Source organism: Pavona decussata, unplaced genomic scaffold, assembly GCF_977016875.1.
Source record: "Pavona decussata unplaced genomic scaffold, jaPavDecu1.1 SCAFFOLD_186, whole genome shotgun sequence".
Taxonomy (NCBI): Eukaryota; Metazoa; Cnidaria; class Anthozoa; order Scleractinia; family Agariciidae; genus Pavona; species Pavona decussata.
Genome location: NW_028145595.1, coordinates 2,755,001 through 2,772,761, shown reverse-complemented (window position 1 = coordinate 2,772,761; position 17,761 = coordinate 2,755,001). Strand labels below are relative to the sequence as shown.

General features: G+C 40.8%; 2 protein-coding genes and 1 pseudogene across 2 annotated transcripts; 2 read left to right on the top strand and 1 right to left on the bottom strand.

The window, feature by feature from the left end:
* Positions 1-1,395: 1,395 nt before the first annotated feature.
* Positions 1,396-2,596, top strand: LOC146462717 (histamine H2 receptor-like). Its single transcript, XM_085085329.1, has one exon. The coding sequence runs from the start codon at positions 1,664-1,666 to the stop codon at positions 2,594-2,596; it is 933 nt and encodes a 310-aa protein (XP_084941455.1). The 5' UTR covers positions 1,396-1,663.
* Positions 2,597-4,649: 2,053 nt separating this feature from the next.
* LOC146462716 (protein CFDP2-like) lies at positions 4,650-5,617 on the top strand. Its single transcript, XM_085085328.1, has 2 exons — positions 4,650-4,706; positions 5,069-5,617. The coding sequence occupies exons 1-2, from the start codon at positions 4,650-4,652 to the stop codon at positions 5,615-5,617; spliced, it is 606 nt and encodes a 201-aa protein (XP_084941454.1).
* Positions 5,618-15,470: 9,853 nt separating this feature from the next.
* LOC146462715 (uncharacterized) lies at positions 15,471-16,866 on the bottom strand (annotated as a pseudogene).
* Positions 16,867-17,761: the final 895 nt, after the last annotated feature.

The window sequence follows — 17,761 nt, the reverse complement described above, 5'->3', positions numbered from 1 at the left end:
ATCTATCATCTATTTTGTTCTAACCGCCTGAAATACTAACAGTAACACGGTACCGCAACAATATCATCATAAAAGACATTTTAAAAATATATTTTGTATTGACTCTGATTCTAAGAGTTCCTACACACGTGGAAAATGGAAGCTGGTGATCGACGCCGTTACACTTTTTCCCAAATCACGAATTCGCGAGTGCTGATCAAATATATAACGTAAACATAAAAATCGCACTTACCTTTGCGGACCACTGGAGGATGACGATTGACTTATTTTTCATTCAATTATTGGAAAATGATGTAGAAAATTAGCTTGCCGAAAAATAAACTCTAAATTTGCATCGTAGAGACCATGGGCGAACAAATTATTCATGTTATGGTTCGTCGATTTAGGACCATTTAGCGCGCCCAATTAGATTGGCGGGAAAACAAAAACCTTTAGCAAAAATTGTCATTTTTCCGTTTCCGACAGTCGATGTGTAGTCAGACTTCTGGACAGATCGGAGGAGTTTACGTTTCCAGTTAACTGTGCGTTTCCACAGAAGCTAAGCTTTCTAGTCACAAAGACTTCATTGCTTTGCGGCAAGCTCGATCCAGACATTACACGCGACTGAAAAAGATTCCTTACTATACTGTTGATAGATTGCTGCTTTCGAACAGGAATTCGATCATAGCAACCGTCACTCAACCTAATTAGTTTTAACACCTCTACGCGGCTCCTCATGTAGAGTCCACACAAAACAGGTGTTTGGGCATCATTGGGATACAGAGAACATCCCTCTCGACGTTGGAGGAAAGACGAAAAGTAGCGAGAAAGCGTGAATTGGAAAGAATTGGATTTCATTTTCACGAAGTTTCAAGAATGAGGAAGTCTTTCTCTAGGATTGACTTGTAAATTACACATTCAATCAAACTGTGGTTCATAAAGATCACTTCAAAGCCCAAGGGAAAGATGAAGATGACGATGAACTCTATTTTGAGGTCCCTCAACAAACTGAAAAAATAAAAACCACCCAAATCAAATTTTCACTACAAAGCCAAATACTAGCTACAGCTATAACCTGAGATCACCACCAGGACCAGTAGCAATACCAAGGTCCACAACCAAAAGACATGCAACACGGAACACTTTTATGGCGTGGGCAGGAAGGCTCCTTTGTTTATGACTGTGTATTTTTAACTTTAGATTCAATTATGTAAATCCATTGCATATTTAATTTTTTAAGATGGATGAACAAAGCTTATTATTATGAGTTTCCTCAAATGACTTCCAGCCTTGAGAATGTCAAACACGATGCTCACCAACTGCACCAACACAACTGCTAACAAGGAAAAAAAGGCTCCTGGATGATCCATTAAATTGGAACTTGAGACAAGCCCTTTAACTTGTCAAACCGTAGTCATGCAATCTTACAAGCCACCAGCTATGTTTTATAGGATTCAATTCAAAAGGAAAAGCAGAATAAACAACATTAGAAAAATTAGTTTTGAATAGTCCAGGTTCTGAAAATATTTTGTTGTCCCATCCAGCTGACGAGATGACTTATTATATTTATTTCGGGGTCCTTGATAAAAAACGTTTAATTATGCAAATCATGCAATGTCTTTATTACCATACGTTCGAATTTCAACAAATTAAAAGGTGAGCTTTCTGAATTGTGAAGTGAGCCATGACTTCCCAGTTTTGTAAACAAAGGTTGGAGGAAATAGAAAGTATTTTACTCCATCATGAAGAAGCATTCATATTGACACTTTGTGTTTTAAACTTAGTTTTCTCTCTGGTGGCGATTCTGGCAAATTTCCTCGTTATTCGCGCTCTGTGGAAAGCTTCATCGATACCAGCTAGTTTAAAGATGTTGTTCCTAAGCCTCGCTTTTTCAGATCTTGCTGTCGGACTGTTTGCACAGCTGATGTATGGTGCTATAAGGGCGGTTATATTCAAGATGGCAGCGAGTGGAAGTGATGACCTCGACTTCCTCTGTCCAACAGTTTTAACTGTCAGTCATTTCACTATGTTTTTTCTCGCTTGTGCATCGTTTCTTAATATAACCATCATGACAGTTGATAGACTTGTCGCTGTTTCTCTCCATTTGCGATATCAAGAACTTGTCACTTCAACACGGGTTGCTATAGCCTTGGTGATTTTATGGGTCACAAGTGGTCTTGCTGCAGCCATAAACGTTTTACTTCAAGAACATTTTGGCGTAGTATCTGTTGTCGTAATATGCTTCGGACTTGTGTTGTCAACTGTGGCAAATATTCGTATTTACAAAGTTGTGAGATATCACCAGAACCAAATACAAAGTCAATCTCAACAGGCGAATCATCAAGAAATGGAGGTGCTTCGACAGAAGAAGTCTGCCTTTAATGCTTTGTTTGTGTATGTTGTCTTCATAGTCTGCTATATGCCACATTTGTGCGTTATGTTTTTATATAAAAATAACAGTTCTCGAAGTTCTTTATTGATAGCACATCGCGTTACAGTTTTCTTGTTTTTTCTCAATTCTTCGTTAAACCCGCTCGTGTACTGTTGGCGATATCGGGAAATTCGTCAAATTGTGAAAAACACCATGAAGAAAATATTTCACATCGCCAAGACGTAGGGGAAGGTACATCTGAATTTGTATGAAATGCGACGAGTATAAAAACCAAAACAGAAGAAATAGACTTTTACATTCTATAATTTATGGATTTTTAATGTCAGTTAAGAAAGACAGAAAATACTTTAACCAATGGAACCTAAAAGATGCAGATAAAGGAATATACTGAGGATTATTATCGCTATCAACATCATTTCATTGCTATATATAAAATGGGTAAAATCGTTTTTCGTTTGCAAATGTACTTATCCCATTGGTTGTCGTGAAGCGCTCATATTTAATCAAGGAAACGGATATAAATAGTTTTTGTCCACTTATCAAGAAGGTTCCTCCATGACAATGCATATTCATCTCTCGTTATGAAATTTTCCGTTTGGAACTAGAAAAAAAATGGCTGATCTTGTCAAATACAGTAAACAGGGAATGTAAGTAGGACAACTAGACTTGAAATTTCTTGTTTTCTTTGAGAGATATCTAGTTTAAGTATGCCTCAAAAGTGTGACATCTGGATTCTTTTACGTCTGTTCTTAATTCGAATTACAGTCAATCCAACGTACCCTGGGCGTCGCAAAAAGAATATTTAAAAACTGAATTCGTCTGTTATTTTCTCGTCGCTCACAAGAGTACAAAAGGTTAAATAAAAGCAAGAGGTGTAGTTTTGTCTTTTTGTTGAACCGAAGCAAAAGCAAATAAATAAGTATGGACAGTCATTTGCATAAAATAGCCCCTGAGTGAGACAGCTGCAATGGAGCTGTTAGCGCATGCGTATTTAAATCTATAGCTAAGGGAAGTCAAAGTCCCTCGAGTCTTTGGGTTGATTGAGTAAGTCCAGCCGAGAGTCGTGCGCCGAAAGGAAGAGCTCTGGGGTCGAGAATGAGTAAGAATAGAAAAGATCTGAAACATTGTTTCACTCTCTCCAGTTTTCGCTAAAGCGCTCTCATTTTTCCCTCTCCAGTCTCCGCTCGATCGTGAAAGTCGCCTCCACGGAGAAAAGAGATGGCAGTCGTCGAGCAAGTGAACAATTATTGCGATCTTGCAATCGTAAAAACTGTTCTCTGAAGACATTTCCTTTATTTTTATTGGAGAATATAGTCAAATAAACGCAACCTCTGTCTTTAAACTCTCGATTAAGAAAAGCGAATTCTTTATCGGCCTTTCTTTGATCGCTGCAGTTTCGTTCAGCTTGCAATTGTAAACTGAGAGGTAGTAAATGCAATCAGTTGTATTATGTAGATCTGTAATTAAGGACGCTCAAAGTGGATGTTTTTCAAGGTATAGGTTTGGCAGGTTTATAGGTTTCGTAGGTGAACTGAACAACTTTTACTAATGTCACGAAAAAGCGTCGACTTTAAACAAAGCTATTTTCGTTTTTAAGTAAAGAAAGCGTTTAGGCTCAGTTAAAAACTGTTAAAAATTTATTTATAAGCTGAAAAGTAATTATCTTGGGCTGAAAAATAACAGACATACAACTGGTGTCAGTGGTCATTCAGGTCATTTTGTTTCTATTCATTAAACTCTTCATGACGGCGACTTTCTAATATGGGCTTTTTAAAAGTACTATTATTGATATCAGTAAAAATTGTAAAACCACTTTCAATTTTCCCCATTTGTACACTGATGATATAGCAAATTGAGAGCAAGAACAATATTTCTGTCCTTCTTCGGAACGGAGGATCGTAATGAGTGCGCTTACATGAGGCTTTTTCGCGGCCTTCCAGTCAGGTGACTCGTCCATGTTGTTTTGTAGTTTTGCTCTTTGGCATTCAATGTTTTGGTACCTGGCAGTGAGCCAACGGTCAGCATGCAACAATCGCTGTGAAGCGCTTAGGGCACAATTGAACAGACTCAATCTGATGGCCATCCACTGCATCCTGTCTTATCTCCGGCCGTCTCGTCTACGTCCTGCTGCTGGGTTCAGATATCTCAGGACAAGAGAGTGAGGCTGACGACGCGCAACTCTCCCGCAGTTTAATCAAATTCAAGCGCAAGTCATGACTTCATCCCCATCACATCACCCCTCATCCTCATCCACTCTTTCCAAATCCTCCGCCGATGGATGAGTGGCAAAGCGACTGGTGTGGACACACTGGCAGTCGTAGCCGCAACTCTACACGTAGGCGGAGCAGGCCATATGGTCGCTCTTCAGTTAACAAGACGGCGGTGGAATTCGGCCGCCCCCGGTCGACGAAGCAGCCCTCTTTAGGACAGCACTGCGTCCCCTCGTAGCCTGGGGAAGGGACTAGAAATAGGGTCCTAAACATTGCCTGTCTCATCCTCCTCTGGCCAGCATGCCGTAGCTGGCAAGTGTCCCATACCAGCGGTAAGAAGAGAGCAAAGACGTCTAAATCATCTGCGTTGACCTCAGTCACCTTCGGTGCATGGAATGCACGTACCCTCTTGGCCCGTGCCGGGTCTAACCGACCTGAGAGACGGACCACCCTCATTGCCTGCGAACTTGCCCGTTAAAATGTGCAGATTGCCGCCCTCAGCGAGACTCGTCTAGCAGAGGAAGGACAACTGGCAGAGCAGTCTGCTGACTATACGTTCTTCTGGATCGGGTGCGCACATGATGAGCGACGCGAGGCAGGTGTTGGTTTTGCAACAAAGTCCAACTTGGTCAATAAGGTGGCTGTTCCCCCTCAGGGGATTAACGATCGCCTGATGACTGCCAGCGTCCCGCTCCCCAAGAAAAGATTCGTCACACTGTTCAGCGCCTACACCTCCCCCATGGCAAATCCCGACGAGGTGAAAGAAAGGTTCTATGAGGATCTGAAGGACGCCATCTCTGCTATACCCAGGTCAGACAAGCTCATTATTCTCGGCGACTTTAACGCCCGTGTCGGCAGTGACCACATGTCGTGGGAAGGTGTGCTTGGGAGGCACGGCATTGGCAAATGTAACAGCAAACAACAAACCTGTGCCGCCCATGGTCTTCTCATCACTAACACAGTCTTTCGTCTTCCGACTCGTAATAAGACATCGTGGATGCACCCGCGTTCCAAGCATTGGCATGTGCTGGACTAGATAATCGTCAGGCAAAGGGACAGACAGGACGTTAGAGTCACGAAGACCATGTGTGGAGCAGAATGCTGGAGTGACCACCGTCTGTTGATCTCTAAGATGAACCTCCGTAAAACACCACCAAGAGGGCCCCAAGGTATTATAGTGTCTAAGAGGCTGAACGTTTCTAAGCTCAAGAGTGACCTCGTCAAGCAAGAAATAGCAGGCGAGCTTGAAAGCAAACTACATTCTCACAACACAAACCCAGACGCTGATATGGAAATTGAGTGGGCGCGTATCCGTGATGCTGCCTACGCCACCGCCTCCAAGAGATTAGCACAATCCGAGTTACGTCACATGCAAGACGAATGGCTCAGGATGAAGACCGACGCCATTCAGGCCTATGCAAATGGAAAGGACACGAAGAACTTCTATAGCGCCCTTAAGGCCGTTTATGATCCCACTTCATCTGGATCATCCCCTATCCTCAGTGCAGATGGGTGCACGATCATCTAGGACAAGGAGAAAATCCTCGAGCGCAAGGCGGAGCACTTCAACAGCGTACTCAACCGTCCATCAGCTATCAACGGTGAAGCCATAGCAAGACTACCAACACTTCGTCCTAGTGGACGAAACGCTTGCAAATCCACCTACAGAAGCGGAAGTCACAAAAGCCATCAAGTGCCTGTCCAGCCGAAAGGCAGCTGGTGCTGACTCCATCCCAGTCGAAATCTACGCCTCCGGGGAACCAAAACTGATCGAGACCCTCACCAGCCTGTTCAACTCTATGTGGTCTCAAGAAAGATTGCCACAGGAGTTTAAAGATCCTTCCATAGTCCACCTCTACAAGCGTAAAGGGAACAGATTCGCCTGTGATAACCACCGTAGCATCTCCTTGCTCTCCATTGCTGGGAAGATCCTGGCCTGCATCCTGCTCAATCGTCTCAATGATCACCTCGAACGAGGCCTGCTTCCCGAGAGCCAGTGTGGTTTTCGCAGGGGACGCAGCACTGCCGACTTGATCTTCGCAGCTCGGCAACTACAAGAGAAGTGTCAGGAGCAGAACGTCGGACTGTTCACCACCTTCGTGGACCTAACCAAAGCGTTTGACACTGTCTGCCGTGAGGGGCTGTGGAAGATCATGGCCAAGTTTCGATGCCCTCCCCCCCCCCCCAAATTCATGGCAATGGTACGGCAGTTCTATGATGGCATGAACGCAAGAGTGCTGGACAACAGGAAATACTCCCGACCATTATCCGTCATCAACGGAGTTAAGCAGGGCTGTGTGCTGGCGCCCACTCTATTCAGCATGATGTTCCCTGTCATGCTGACCGATGCCTTCCGTGACGGTGACATCGGTGTCGGCTTTCGGTATCGTAGAGATGGAAAGCTCTTCAATCCTATGGGGCTGTAAGCAAGGACCAAAGTGCACGAAGACACAGCCCGTGATTTCCTCTTTGCCGACGACTGTGCACTGGACGCTTGCACACAGTCAGATATGCAGGGAAACATAGACTTGCTCACTAAAGCCTGTGATGACTTCGGTTTCACAATTTCCACCGAGAAGACTGGAGTCCTTCACCAGCCAGCCCCAGCAGCTCCCTACACAGAGCCTCACATCACCGTCAACGGTCTGAGACTAGCTGCGGTAGACAAGTTTGTATACCCTGGACACACGCTGTCACGCTCCTCCAATATTGGCGAGGAAATGGCTAACAGAATCGTTAGAGCCAGCACTGCCTTTGGCAGGCTAAAGGGAAATGTCTGGGAGCACAGAGGACTTGACCTTGACACCAAGCTCAAAGTCTATAGAGCAGCAGTTCTACCATCCCTGCCTTATGCATGCGAAACTTGGACGGTCTACAGCCGACATGCTAATCAGCTCAACGCCTTCCATAGGAGCTCGAGATGTCTCAGGACCTTGCACCGAATGACGTGGCGTGACAGAGTTCCAGGCAACGAAGTGCTCCAGCTGGGCAAAATGGAGAGCATTGACGGCATCCTTATGCACTCTCAGCTCTGGTGGGCTGGCCATGTCCACCGCATGGACGACTGCCGCTTTCCCAAAAGACTATTCTCAACGAGCTGTCCACAGGCAAACACTCACTTGGAAGACCGAAGCTGCGCTATAACGACACACTGAGGACATCGCTTAAGCAATGCGGCATTCCCTATACCACCTGGGAAGAGTCCGCCGAGGACCGTCCTGCCTGGCGTTCCCTTGTAAAATCTGGGCGTGGCTACCTTTAAGGAGAGACGCATCAGGGACAAAGAGAAGAAACGGCAGAGAAGGAAAGACACTGAGAACTACTCCTCCCAGCCTGGTTCAGCCCCACACATCGCCTGTCCCCACTGCAACAGACCTTTCCGGGGGAAGATCGGCCTGATCAGCCATCTCCGCACACACCCCATGACCCCCGTGATATGAAGTCTTGGTCATCTTTGCTGGGATAATACTATGAATAAATATGAATAATGACGATGCCACGAGTCAGCTGCAATGGAATTGTTACTGAGATTTTTAGTTTAAAGCTACAGGAAGACAAAATATTAGATAAATTTGTTCTAACTAGTGAAACAACTTTTATCAGGTAACATTTTCATCTGTGAAGACCATTCTCGAACCTTCGGGCTTCGCTGCAAAACTTTTGATGACTCATAGGTAATTGCCACCAAATAAAAACAGCAGAATTCATTTTGCCTCCATTTATTAAAACAAAGAAACTGAAAGGTTAAGTTTCCTCATTGCCTAAAATTGCAAAAATTATTGCACTAAGAAACGTCCACTCCTCAAATATGCATCCCCAGTTTGCGACGGTGTGCCAAAATACCTTGCAGATGAGTTAGAGTCCACACAAAACACCGAGAACATCCCTCTCGACGTTGGAGGAAAGACGAAAAGTAGTGAGAAAGCGTAAATTGGAAAGAATTGGATTTTATTTTGACGAAGTTTCAAGAATGAGGAAGTCTTTCTCTAGGATTGACTTGTAAATTACACATTCAATCAAACTGTGGTTCATAAAGATCACTTCAAAGCCCAAGGGAAAGATGAAGATGACGATGAACTCTATTTTGAGGTCCCTCAACAAACTGAAAAAATAAAAACCACCCAAATCAAATTTTCACTACAAAGCCAAATACTAGCTACAGCTATAACCTGAGATCACCACCAGGACCAGTAGCAATACCAAGGTCAACAACCAAGAGACATGCAACACGGAACTCTTTTATGGCGTGGGCAGGAAGGCTCCTTTGTTTATGATTGTGTATTTTTAACTTTGGATTCAATTATGTAAATCCATTGTATATTTATTTTTCAAGATGGATGAACAAAGCTTATTATTATGAGTTTCCTCAAATGACTTCCAGCCTTGAGAATGTCAAACACGATGCTCATCAACTGCACCAACACAACTGCTAACAAGGAAAAAAAGGCTCCTTGATGATCCATTAAATTAGAACTTGAGACAAGCCCTTTAACTTGTCAAACCGTAGTCATGCAATCTTACAAGCCACCAGCAATGTTTTGTAGGATTCAATTCAAAAGAAAAACCAGAATAAAGAACATTAGAAAAATTAGTTTCAAATAGTCCTCGTTCTGAAAATATTTTGTTGTCGCATCCAGCTGACGAGATGACTTATTATATTTATTTCGGGATCCTTGATCAAAAACGTTTAATTATGCAAATCATGCAATGTCTTTATTACCATACGTTCGAATTTCAACAAATTAAAAGGTGAGCTTTCTGAATTGTGAAGTGAGCCATGTCCTCCCAGTTTTGCAAACAAAGGTTGCAGGAAATAGAAAGTATTTTACTCCATCATGAAGAAGCATTCATATTGACACTTTGTGTTTTAAACTTAGTTTTCTCTCTGGTGGCGATTCTGGCAAATCTCCTCGTTATTCGCGCTCTGTGGAAAGCTTCATCGATACCAGCTAGTTTAAAGATGTTGTTCCTAAGCCTCGCTTTTTCAGATCTTGTTGTCGGACTGATTGCACAGCTGATGTATGGTGCTATAAGGGCGGTTATATTCAAGATGGCAGCGGGTGGAAGTGATGACCTCGACTTCCTCTGTCCAACAGTTTTAACTGTCAGTCATTTCACTGTGTTTTTTCTCGCTTGTGCATCGTTTCTTAATATAACCATCATGGCAGTTGATAGACTTGTCGCTGTTTCTCTCCATTTGCGATATCAAGAACTTGTCACTTCAGCACGGGTTGCTATAGCCTTGGTGATTTTATGGGTAACAAGTTGTCTTGCTGCAGCCATAAACCTTTTACTTCCAGAACATTTTGGCGTAGTATCTGTAGTCGTAATATGCTTCGGACTTGTGTTGTCAACTGTGGCAAATATTCGTATTTACAAAGTTGTGAGATATCACCAGAACCAAATACAAAGTCAATTTCAACAGGCGAATCATCAAGAAATGGAGCTGCTTCGACAGAAGAAGTCCGCCTTTAATGCTTTGTTTGTGTATGCTGTCTTCGTTGTCAGCTATCTGCCATATTTTTGCGTTATGATTTTATATAAAAATAACAGTTCTCGAAGTTCTTTATTGATAGCACATCGCGTTACAGGTTTCTTGGTTTTTCTCAATTCTTCGTTAAACCCACTCGTGTACTGCTGGCGATATCGAGAAATTCGTCAAATTGTGAAAAACACCGTGAAGAAAATATTTCACATCGCCGAGACGTAGGGGAAGGTACGGCTGAATTAGTAGGAAATGCGAGAAGTATAAACAAAAAAAAAAAAAAAACAGAAGAAAAAGACTTTTACATACTATAACTTATCGATTTTTAATGTCATTTAAGAACTCGAGAAAATAGTTTTAACAAACGGAAGCTAAAAGATTAAGATACCATGATGACGCTTACAGGAACACTAGAGTCAGGCGACAGAGAGAGGAATATACTGAGGATTATTATCGCCATCAATATCATTTCATTGTCGTATATAAAATGCGTAAAATCGTTCTTCGTTTCCAATACCACTTATCCCATTGGTGGTCTTGAAGCGCTCATATTTAAGCAAGAAAACAGATGTAAATAGTTTTTGTCCACTAATCAAGAAAATTCTTCCATGACAATGCATATTCATCTCTCTTTATGGAATTTTTCGTTTGGATCTAGAAAAAAAATGACTGATCACTTCAAATACAGTAAACAGGGAATGTAAGTAAGGCAACTGGCCTTGAAATTTCTTGTTTTCTTTGAGAGATATCTAGATTAAACATGTCTCAAAAGTGCGACATCTGGATTCTTTTCCGTCTGTTCTTTATTCGGAATGCATTCAATCGAACGTATCCTGGGCATCGCAAAAAGAATATTTAAAAACTGAATTCGTCTGTTATTTTCTCGTCGCTCACAAGAGTACAAGAGGTTAAATAGAAGCAAGAGGTGTAGTTTTGTCTTTTTGTTGAACCGAAGCAAAAGCAAATAAATAAGTAATGTATGTATATGGACAGTCAAGTGCTTAAAATGGCGTCTGTAAGACAGCTGCTATGAAGCTGTTAGCGCATGCGTATATATAAATCTATAGCTAAAGGAAGTCAAAGTCCCCAGCGTCTTTAGGTTGATTGCGTAAGTCCCGCCGAGAGTCGTGCGCCGAAGGGAAGAGTTCTGGGGCCGAGAATGAGTAAGAATAGAAAAGATCTGAAACGTTGTTTCACTCTCTCCAGTTTTCGCTAAAGCGCTCTCATTTTTCCCTCTCCAGTGTCCGCTCGATCGTGAAAGTCGCCTCCAAGGAGAACAGAGATGGCAGTCGTCGAGCAAGTGAACAATTATTGCGATCTTGCGACCGTAAAAAGTGTTGCTGAAGACTATTTCCTTTATTTTTATTAGAGAATATAGTCAAATAAACGCAACCCCTGCCTTAAACTCTCGATTAAGAAAAGTGAAATTTTTATCGCCCTTTCTTTGATCGTTGTATTTTCGTTCAGCTTGCAATTGTAAACTGAGAGGTAGTAAACGGAATCAGTTGTGTTATTTTGATCTGTAGCTAAGGGAGCTGAAAGTGGATGTTTTTCAGGGTATATGTTGTTTTAGCAAGTGAATTGAACAACTTTTCCTAATGTCACGAAACAGTGTCGACTTTAAACAAAGCTATTTTCGTTTCTAAGTAAACATAGTGTTTAGGCTCAGCTGGCAACTGTTAAAGATTCATTTATAAGCTGAAAGGTAATTATCTTGGGCTGAAAAATAAACAGACATACAACCGGTGTCAGTGGTCATTTTGTTTCTATGCATTAAACGCTTCACGACGGCGACTTTCTAATATAGGCTTTTTAAAAGTACTATTATTGATATCAGTAAAAATTGTAAGACCACTTTCAATTGACCCCATTTGTACACTGATGATAAAGGCAAATTGAGAGCAAAAACAATGTTTCTTTCCTTCTTCGAAAGAGAGGACTGTAACGAGTGCGCTTACATGAAAGGTTTTTTCGCGGCTTTTCAGTCAGGTGCCTCGTCCATCTACAGCAGCCATGTTGTTTTGTAGTTTTGCTCTTTGGCATTTAATGTTTTGGTACCTGGCAGTCTGTTCGTTTATCGTTGCAAGGATAACACTATGAACAAATATGAATAATGATTCTGCCACGAGTCAGCTGCAATCAATGGAATTGTTTATGTATTGTTATTGAGATTTTTAGCTTAAAGCTACAGGAAAACAAAGTAGGTAGAGAAATTTGTTCTAACTAGGGAAACAAGTTTTATGAGGTAACATTTTCATCTGTGAAGACCATTCTCGAACCTCCAGGCTTCGCTGCAAAACTGTTAATGACTCATAGGTAATTGCCACCATCTAAAAACAGCAGAATTTATTTTGCCTGAATTTATTAAAACAAAAAAAAAAAAAAAACACTGAAAGGTAAAGTTTCCTCATTGCGTAAAATTGAAAAAATTATTGTACTAAGATACGTCCACTCCTCGAATTTGTTTTTTGTCCACTCCTCGAAAATGCATCCCAGTTTGGGTCGGTTTGCCGAAATACCTTGCAGATGAGTTGGAGTCCACACAAAACAGGTGTTTGGACATCATTGAATACCGAGAACATCCCTCCCGACGTTGGAGGAAAGACGAAAAGTAGCGACAAAGCTAGCGTGAGTTGGAAACAATTGTAAATAATAAAAACCACCCAAATCAAATTTTCACTACAAAGCCAAATACTAGCTACAGCTATAACCTGTGATCACCACCAAGACAAGTAGCAATACCAAGCTCAAGAACCAAAAGACATGAGAACTCTTTAATTTATGGCGTGGGCAGAAAGGCTCGTTTGTGTATGATTGTGTATTTTTAACTTTAATTTCAATTATGTAAATCCATTGTATATTTATTTTTTAAGATGGATGAATAAAGATCATTATTACCAGTTACCTCAAATGACTTCCAGCCTTGAGAATGTCAAATACGATGTTCACCAACTGCACCGACACAACCGCTAGCAAGGAAAAAAAGGCTCCTGGGTGATCCATTAATTTAGAACTTAAGACAAGCCTTTTAACTTGTCAAACCGCAGTCATGCAATCATACAAGCCACCAGCTATGTTTTCTAGGATTCAATTCAAAAGGAAAAACAGAATAGACAGCATAGGAAAAATTAGTTTCGAATAGTCCAGGTTCTGAAAATATTTTGTTGTTCCATCCAGCTGACGATATGACTTATTATATTTATTTCGGGATCCTTAATAAAAAAACATTCAATTATGCAAATCATGCGATGTCTTTACCACCATAGGTTCGAATTTCAACAAATTAAAAGGTGAACGTTCTGAATTGCAAAGTCTGCCATGGCTTCCCAGTTTTGCAAACAAAGGTTGCAGGAAATAGAAGAAATTTTACTCCATCATGAAGAAGCATTCATACTGACTCTTTGTGTTTTAAACTTAGTTTTCTCTCTGGTGTCGATTCTGGCAAATCTCCTCGTTATTTGCGCTCTGTGGAAAGCTTTATCGATACCAGCTAGTTTAAAGATGTTGTTCCTAAGCCTCGCTTTTTCAGATCTTGCTGTCGGACTTTTTTCACAGCTGATGTATGGTGCTATAATGGCGATTATATTCAAGATGGCAGCGAGTGGAAGTGATGACCTCGACTTCCTCTGTCCAACAGTTTTAACTGTCAATCATTTCACTGTGTTTTTTCTCGCTTGTGCATCGTTTCTTAATATAACCATCATTGCAGTTGAGAGACTTGTCGCTGTTTCTCTCCATCTGCGATATCGAGAACTTGTCACTTCAGCACGGGTTGCTATAGCCTTGGTGATTTTATGGGTCACAAGTGGTCTTGCTGCAGCCATAAACCTTTCTCTTCCAGAACATTTTGGCGTAGTATCTGTGGTCGTAATATGCTTCGGACTTGTGTTGTCAACTGTGGCAAATATTCGTATTTACAAAGTTGTGAGATATCACCAGAACCAAATACAAAGTCAACTTCAACAGGCGAATCATCAAGAAATGGAGCTGCTTCGACAGAAGAAGTCCGCCTTTAATGCTTTGTTTGTGTATGCTGTCTTCATTGTCTGCTATCTGCCATATTTTTGCGTTATGATTTTATATAAAAATGACAGTTCTCGAAGTTCTTTATTGATAGCACATCGCGTTACAGGTTTCTTGGTTTTTCTCAATTCTTCGTTAAATCCACTCGTGTACTGTTGGCGATATCGAGAAATTCGTCAAATTGTGAAAAACACCGTGAAGAAAATATTTCACATCGCCGAGACGTAGGGGAAGGTACGGCTGAATTAGTATGAAATACGAGAAGTATAAACAAACAGAACAGAAGAAAAAGACTTTTACATACTATAACTTATCGATTTTTAATGTCATTTAAGAACTCGAGAAATAGTTTTAACCAACGGAAGCTAAAAGATGAAGATACCATGATGACGCTTACAGGAACACCAGAGTCAGGCGACAGATAGAGGAATATACTGAGGATTATTATCGCCATCAACATCATTTCACTACTGTATATAAAATGGATAAAATCGTTCTCCGCTTGGAAATCCACTTTCCCATTAGTGGTCTTGAAGCACTCATATTTAAAAAAGAAAACGGATATAAATAGTTTTTGTCTACTAATCAAGAAACTTCCTCCATTACAATGCATATTTATCTCTCGTTATGAATTTGTTTAAAGGTGCAGTGTCACCAATTTTAGTGTTCCTTTGAATAACTAAAAAATATATTTGTATCGGTGAATCGTTCAAATAATGTTTCAGTTTTGTTAACAATAACCATATACTTGTGCACAGAAACTAATATTAATTATCTTTGGCTGCGATGGTTAGGATGCAAATGGGTGCAACTTGAAAAAAGTGGTGAACTTTTTCAAGTTCTTCCTGTGTATTTTTGGAGAAATCACTAAATAAAAAACTTACTATGGTTTATTCTTCCTCAGTGAAATCACTGAGTGCTCTAAGAGCAATCCCGTGGTAGAGAAGAGGCTAAACTCGTTTTTCTCTTTTTTCACCTATTAGTTCCTAGTTATTTTTCATTATATTTTACTAGATTTTCGAACATTCACAATTATTCCTCAAGGCAAAATATGAGGCTATCCCTACCAAACGTTAAACAAAATTTTGGGAAAAGGACCTTCCTTTTTACTAGGGCAGAAATTTTCAATAAACTCTCTTTAAACATTGTGAAGAGTGAAAACATTTAAACGTTCTGCCGCCGAGCAAGACAGTTCTTTTTATCTTAACTTTGATATTTTATTACTATTCTAGGCTTTGAATGTGATTTTGCATTGTAAATGAGTTCTGAGAAGGGCCAAAAGCATATTTACGACCAAGAACATCAACTCTATTACTATTATAATAATTTCAAAGGGCATTTACAAAAGGAAACAAAGAGTACAGTAATATTGCGTCGGCGTTTATTTTTTGTTTATTTAACTTTCACCATGTACAATAAGCTTAAAACGTGGTAGATTACCGCAACTGAAAGTTTGTCAAAGCAGCCTTTGTTCCAAAGTTAGTTTTCAAAAGGAAAATTACAGAATAGTCACTTATATGAGTTGAAATTTATTGAGCAATTGCTAAACTGACAGTTTGGCATAACTGCCTGGACTGAGCGAGCATCGCTCTTTGAAGAAAAACTTACGTTTACTTCGCAGAGTTTGCGGTCGGCCATGAAGCTACTGCAAGCATTTTTTGGATCGTTACCAGTAGCACCAACGGCTTCATTTGCAGCGAACGGACGGCTGAGGATGTTAGAGCAAGCTCGTCTCTGGAAGCTAGAGCTATCCTTGATATAGGGCGTCAAGCTTTGTTTATTCTTGTGCTTTGTAATGGCGCAAATTTGCTTGGCATCAACTCCAGCTTGATGAAGACTGGTTATTGTAGAAGCTCGCACACAGTGTGCGGTATAGATCTGATTAAGGCAAGCCTTTTTGAAATCTTGGGCATCAGTTGGGCGATTTTATTCTTTCCCAGGGGCTCGTTCTTGTACCGACAGGTTCCCGACTTGCCAAAGTTTATCAATGGAGTCTGAAAAAGCGCCTCACACTCCGGATGAAGTTTACTGAGCATAAATTTCAGTGAGTTTATGGGATCCATTGGCGAGCCAGGTATTCCGTACATTCTCACGTCAGTATAATCTTGATCCTTCTGTTGAGAGCCACCTTGGTAGTTCTTGGACTGCTCTGTGTGCTTTATGGTGACATATTCTTTATCTTGATCGTCTTTCTTGAATTCGAGCGAGTTCTTTGTAAGTTCGCGCCAGCCCTCCCTTCCTCTCCTGCCCAGATAATAGCACAGATTAAACCAGACAAATTCTTGAAGCTTGTCAGGACAGTCAGTCGAGAAATAGGACTTGAGTTTCTCCATATCCCCAGCTTCAATTGGACTTTTATGCTTGGGCTTGGGGTTTCCTCGTTTGTAGTACGATTTACAAACAGCTTCAAACATTTTGTTTGCTTGCAAAAACTCGCCATCTTTCAGGATGTCGATGGGTCTTGAAATGGGCTGGCTGGTAATTTTGCGGTGTATTGCAGCTCTTATTCCGGTCAACTCACTTGGTGTGAGATCCTTTTTCTGGTTTGTTTTAACCTCTGCATAAAATCTGCGAAGAATGCCGCTCAATTCTGTTGGGCTTACGGAATGCAGGTCACAATCGATTCGTCTCTTGTCGCACCAGTCACTGAACTTTTTCACGCCCCACGAAGTTTGTTTTCTCGTGTTTTGGGGTATGGATTCTTCTTCGAGTTTCTGTAACTCGTCTTCGTCAAGTTGAGATGACTGAGAGTCTCGTTCGTTTGTTTTTTCAGTCATTTTTTATCATTCTAAATGAAAACAATTTCTTTAGAGATGGCAGAGATGGCAGCGTTTCCAGTCGAATAAACAAGAAAACGGCGGGAACATTTGAATGGTTTCCATTTCTGATTGGCTAGCTATGTTACTTTCTAATTCCTCATTGGCTCAGAGCAGCGGGCTGAAATATATTTTAGCCCGCTGAATTCTCCATTTTAGCCCGCAAAATGCGCCGCAATGCCCGATGAAATTATTATAATATATATATATATTTTTTAGACATTTTAAATGTAATAGTTCATGAAAATTCTTGATGTAAATTACTTTTTAAGATACAGGGCCCCTATAGAGACCAGTCTTAGAGCTGAATGGGCTACCCTGTGTAAATAAAGTGTTACTTTCCTTTCCTTTCCTTTCCTTTCCTTTCCTTTACTTCACCTCACTTCACTTTACTTTACTTTAGGTTCTTAGTCAAACATTTACGCAGTTTGAACCAAAATACAGCCAAATCACCGAGACAGTGCTGTTTTAAGTTAATATGGAATTTTTCGCTTGGTACTAGAAAAAAAAATGGCTGATCACTTCAATTACAGTAAACAGGGAATGTAAGTAGAGCAACTAGACTTGAAATTTCTTGTTTTCTTTGAGAGTTATCTAGTTTAAATATGCCTCAAAGTGCGACATCTGGATTCTTTTACGTTTGTTGGTAATGCGGAATACTGTAAGTCGGACGTACCCTAGGCGTTGCATCGTTGCAGGAATAACACTATGAATAAATATGAATAATGATTCTGCCACGAGTCAGCTGCAATGGAATTGTTACTAAGATTTTTAGTTTAAAGCTTCAGGGAGAAAAAATATTAGAGAAATTTGTTCTAACTAGTGAAACAACTTTATCAGGTAACATTTTCATCTG

Coding starts and splice junctions, on each gene's coding strand:
- LOC146462717 (XM_085085329.1), top strand. CDS start 1,664: ATGACTTCCCAGTTTTGTAAACAAAGGTTGGAGGAAATAGAAAGTATT.
- LOC146462716 (XM_085085328.1), top strand. CDS start 4,650: ATGAGTGGCAAAGCGACTGGTGTGGACACACTGGCAGTCGTAGCCGCA. Junction 4,707..5,068: donor TCGTAGCCGCAACTCTACAC/GTAGGCGGAGCA, acceptor TAAAATGTGCAG/ATTGCCGCCCTCAGCGAGAC.